Source organism: Babylonia areolata, chromosome 2, assembly GCF_041734735.1.
Source record: "Babylonia areolata isolate BAREFJ2019XMU chromosome 2, ASM4173473v1, whole genome shotgun sequence".
Lineage (NCBI taxonomy): Eukaryota > Metazoa > Mollusca > Gastropoda > Neogastropoda > Buccinidae > Babylonia > Babylonia areolata.
The window spans coordinates 31208014-31213013 of NC_134877.1; the positions used below are offsets into that span (position 1 = coordinate 31208014).

General features: G+C 43.8%; 1 protein-coding gene across 1 annotated transcript in view; it reads left to right on the plus strand.

Moving 5' to 3' along the window:
- The window catches only part of LOC143277194 (chitotriosidase-1-like), a 13183-nt gene that overhangs the window by 7883 nt on the left and 300 nt on the right, over window positions 1-5000 (plus strand). The window contains exons 6-7 of the mRNA XM_076581976.1: window positions 284-469; window positions 2499-2630. Coding sequence (XP_076438091.1) covers window positions 284-469; window positions 2499-2630 — 318 coding nt within the window. The remainder of the gene's footprint in view (window positions 1-283; window positions 470-2498; window positions 2631-5000) is intronic.

Below are 5000 nucleotides of genomic sequence, written 5' to 3' on the forward strand. Positions count from 1 at the left end.
GGTCTTCAGACGGACTGCCAGACACACGGACGGACGGACCCATTGACGAAGAAACAGAAAAGTAGTGTGTGTGTGTGTGGGGGGGGGGGGGGGGGGGGGGAGTGTGTGTGTGGGTGTGTGGGTGTGTGGGGGCGGGTGTGTGTGTGTGTGTGGGGGGGGGTGGATGTGGGTGGGTGTGGGTGTGGATGTGGGGGTGTGTGTGTGGGGCATACATACATACACACAGACATACATACATACCAAGCTTCCTACCTATTCGTGTCCTTGCTATGTCCCACGCTAGGACTACCTGATCAACTGGATCCTCAACACCTCCATCCCTCGCCAGAAGCTGAACTTGGGCCTGGCTTTCTACGGCCGCTCCTTCAACCTGTCTGACGCCCACAACACCCAGGTGGGGGCCCCTCAGAACGGACCTGGGGCCGGGGGGGAGCTGCTGGGGGATCCAGGCGTCATGGTGTACTATGAGGTATGGGTTGCAGCAGTTAGTTCATTGGATGTTAAGATGGTAGTCTGTTTTGAAAGTAATGATGAAAGAACATTCATTAGACATTTAGACGATATTCTGTTTTGAAAGTAATGATGAAAGAACATTCATTAGACATTTAGATTGTAGTCTGTTTTGAAAGTAATGATGAAAGAACATTCATTAGACATTTAGATGGTATTCTGTTTTGAAAGTAATGATGAAGGAACATTAATTAGACATTTAGATGATATTCTGTTTTGAAAGTAATGTTGAAGGAACATTCATTAGACATTTACATGGTATTCTGTTTTGAAAGTAATGATGAAAGAACATTCATTAGACATTTAGATGGTACGTTAATGGTGTATTTCGTCCACAGTGATATGTGTGAACGTGCAAAAAATCTGGTAATGATGATGATGATACTTCAATTTAAGAAATATAACCGTCAATGCAAGGGAGAAAAAAATGATAATAAAAAAACAACAAAAACAAAACAAAACAACAACAAAAACCGCGAATTGCTGATGTAAGGGGGGAGGGGATGGGGGGGTGTGATGGTAACTTTGTAGTAGTTAAAAGCTCCATATCTGTGTTATATCTCACTGACCTAAATAATGTAGAATGTTGACAGCAAAATGAATACCACTGTGTGAAAATATGATCACAGCTGTTGACATAAATAGTATAAGTGGGAAGTCATGTTTCAAATAACTTTACATATCACATATCTCATCAAAAAATTAATAACTGAAATAGATGAATTGACATACAGCTTTGTTTCCTTTCATAATGCAGCTGATGCATATCGTATTTCAAATAACTTTACATGCCACATGTCTCATCGAAAACATTCTTGTATATAAACAGATAAAAAGATAGATTAAAAACAACAACAACTAAACACACACACACACACGCACACACACACACACACACACACACACACACACACACACACACACTCACACACACACACACACACACACACACACACACACACACACACAGAGAGAGAGAGAGAGAGAGAGAGAGAGAGAGAGAGAGAGAGAGAACACAGACAGACACAGACACACACAGGCACACAGACACACAGACACACAGACAGACACACACACACACACACACACACACACACACACACACACACACACACACACAAACAGAGAGAGAGAGACAACACAGAGACAGACACAGACAGACACACACACACAGACACAGACACACAGACACAGACACACATACACACACACACACACACACACACACACACACACACACACACACACACACACACACACATACGCATTTGTTTTCATTCTACGTGCAGCTGATGCATACATTGCCCAGACCGAAATGAAGTGAAAGGCATGAAAGAGTGAGCCGCAAAACAACATTAACATTCGCCTGTAAAGGTACACAACTTCGAGCCAGTGCCGCGACTTGCTTGAGATTGTGTCCCTTCGTAAGAGAAACGTTCCTGTCTTTTAGACCTTTTTGACGGAGGGTGGTCCGATGTTAGCACTCATTTTTAATCGGCCAGTCATTCTTTTGACGCTAGTTTAAAAATTATTAAGCTATGTTCATTGCCCATTTGTGTGGTTTTATTGTTCTGGTTGTGTCATTTCATTCACTCCCCCCCCCTGCCCCGCCCCCGTCTCTCTCTCTCTCTTTCTTTCTGCCCCCCCTCCCCCCTCTCTCTCCCTCTCTCTTTCTTTTGCTATGATTCATTCATTGTTTCATTTTATTTTATTTTATTTTATTAAAATTTATTAATTTATCATTTTTAAAATTTTTTTTTCTCTCTCAAGGCCAGACGAAGCGCGTTGGGTTACGCTGCTGGCCAGGCATCTGCTTGGCAGATGTGGTGTAGCGTATATGGATTTGTCCGAACGCAGTGACGCCTCCTTGATCTACTGAAACTGAAACTGAAACTCATTGTTTCCTTCATTGATTAATTTTTCGTCCCTTTTTAAAAAAAATTAATTTATTGAGTTGAATTCATTTTTTTCGTGGACGCCGGCGGCAGGTGTGTAAACTGCTGACGGAACATAACGACACCATCACGGAGGCGGGCCGACTGCCGGGCACCCAGGCCCCCTATGTTGTGGACGGCGTTCGCTGGACTGGCTACGACGATGTGGAAAGCATCAAAGAAAAGGTGAGTCAGACTGCTGACAGATCTCACACTGACCTTATTGCTCTTCTTCTGTTGTTGTTGCTGCTGCTGCTGCTGCTGCTGCTACTTCTGCTTCATCATCATCATCATCATCATCATCATCATCATCATCATCACCTTCTTCTTCTTCTTCTTCTTCTTCATACACTTCTACTACTGCTACTGATGCTGCCGCTGCTGCTGCTACTGCTACTACTTCTACTTCATCATCATCATCATCATCATCATCATCACCTTCTTCTTCTTCTCTTTTTCTCTTTCATACACTACTACTACTACTGCGGCTGCTGCTGCTGATACTGCTGCCACGGATGATACTACTACTTCATCATCATCATCATCATCATCATCATCATCTTCTTCTTCTTCTTCTTCTTCTTCCTCTTTTTCTCCTTCACACACTACTACTACTACTGCGGCTGCTGCTGCTGATACTGCTGCCACGGATGCTACTACTTCTACTTCATCATCATCATCATCTTCTTCTTCTTCTTCCCCTCCTCTTTTTCTTCTTCATACACTTCTACTACTACTACTGATGCTGCCGCTGCTGCTGAACTCTCGGCACTTCCTCTGATTGTTGCCTTCTGAAAATTCTTTGTGTCAGTACAAGAACCCACGGTGAACGCTCTTTCCTCTTTGCTGCTCCTCATGACTGGAACAACCTTTCATTTTCATGTCACTTCATCTGACTCTGTCTCTGCGTTTCGCTCTTCACTAAAAAACAACAGCTCGTCTTTGAAAAAAGAAGAAGAAAAAAACCACACACAAAAACAAACCTACAAGCACTCTCTGTTTCGCACTAATTCAACACTACCCTACCACGCCTGTCAGCTCAGTCAGAGAGAGAGAGAGAGACAGAGACAGAGACAGAGAGAGAGAGAGAGAGAGAGAGAGAGAGCTGGACAGACAGGAACAGAGGAAGAGAATAGAGTTTTAATCTTAAAAAATAAAAAAGTTACAAAAAGTACTGCGATTGGAGAAAACAGAGAAAGAGAGATTCAGTGCATCCTTTAACCCTTTCACCGCCAAGCTCGCATTTGTGCACAGGCGTGGTAGAGGACCCATGTCACTGAAAGGTGACCATTCATTGGTCTATTATCCATGAACCTACTGCTCTTAATGTCCGGTGGTAGGATAGGCCTTATTTTCTATACATCGCGGGGGGAATTCCCAGCTATTCTTAGTCACTGTCTTTTCTGTGTTTATCCCACAAGGGAATTTTGTACTCTAAACTGACTGGCGGTGAAAGAGTTAAATCATGGGAAAGACCTGCGGCAGCTTGAAGAACTGACAGGCTGATTAACAGTTTAAATGCTATGTGTAGCGAGGTTTGACACACATGCAGTCATGGTAGCGCATCATGCACAGAAAACGTGTGTGTGTGTGTGTGTGTGTGTGTGTGTGTGTGTGTGTGTGTGTGTGTGTGTGTGACAGTACGTGCCTGGAAGAGAGAGAGAGAGAGAGAGAGAGAGAGAGAGAGAGAGAGAGAGAGAGAGAGATGGTAGGGGCGGGGGGAGAAAGAGTGGTCATGAATGGTTCATGTAATTTGTAACTGTTTCTTTCATGTAAAGCGCCTGAGCTCTTAGACGGAAAGGACACTATTCAAATGTACGTTCTTCTTCTTATTTGTAGTAGTAGTAGTAGTTTTTTGTTTTTGTATTTGTATTTCTTTTTATCACAACAGATTTCTCTGTGTGAAATTCGGGCTGCTCTCCCCAGGGAGAGCGCGTCGCTACACTACAGCGCCACCCAATTATTATTTTTTTTGTATTTTTTCCTGCGTGCAGTTTTATTTGTTTTTCCTATCGAAGTGGATTTTTCTACAGAATTTGGCCAGGAACAACCCTTTTGTTGCCGTGGGTTCTTTTACGTGCGCTAAGTGCATGCTGTATACGGGACCTCGGTTTATCGTCTCATCCGAATGACTAGCGTCCAGACCACCACTCAAGGTCTAGTGGAGGGGGGAGAAAGTATCGGCGGCTGAGCCGTGATTCGAACCAGCGCGCTCAGATTCTCTCTCGCTTCCTAGGCGGACGCGTTACCTCTAGGCCATCACTCCACTTTTTGTTGTTGTTGTATAAACATTCCTCTCCACAAGTCAGCTGCTAATACAGAGAGTCCGTGAGGGCGTGGGTTCAAATCCCGCTCTCGCCCTTTCTCCCAAGTTTGACTGAAAAATCAAACTGAGCGTGTAATGTTCCGGATGAGACGATAAACCGAGGTCCCGTGTGCAGCACGCACTTAGCGCATTGAAGAAGAACCCATGGCAACGAAAGTGTAGTCCTCTGGCAAAATTATGTAAAAAAAAAAAAAGAAAAGAAATTTCACTCTGATAGGTACACAAACACA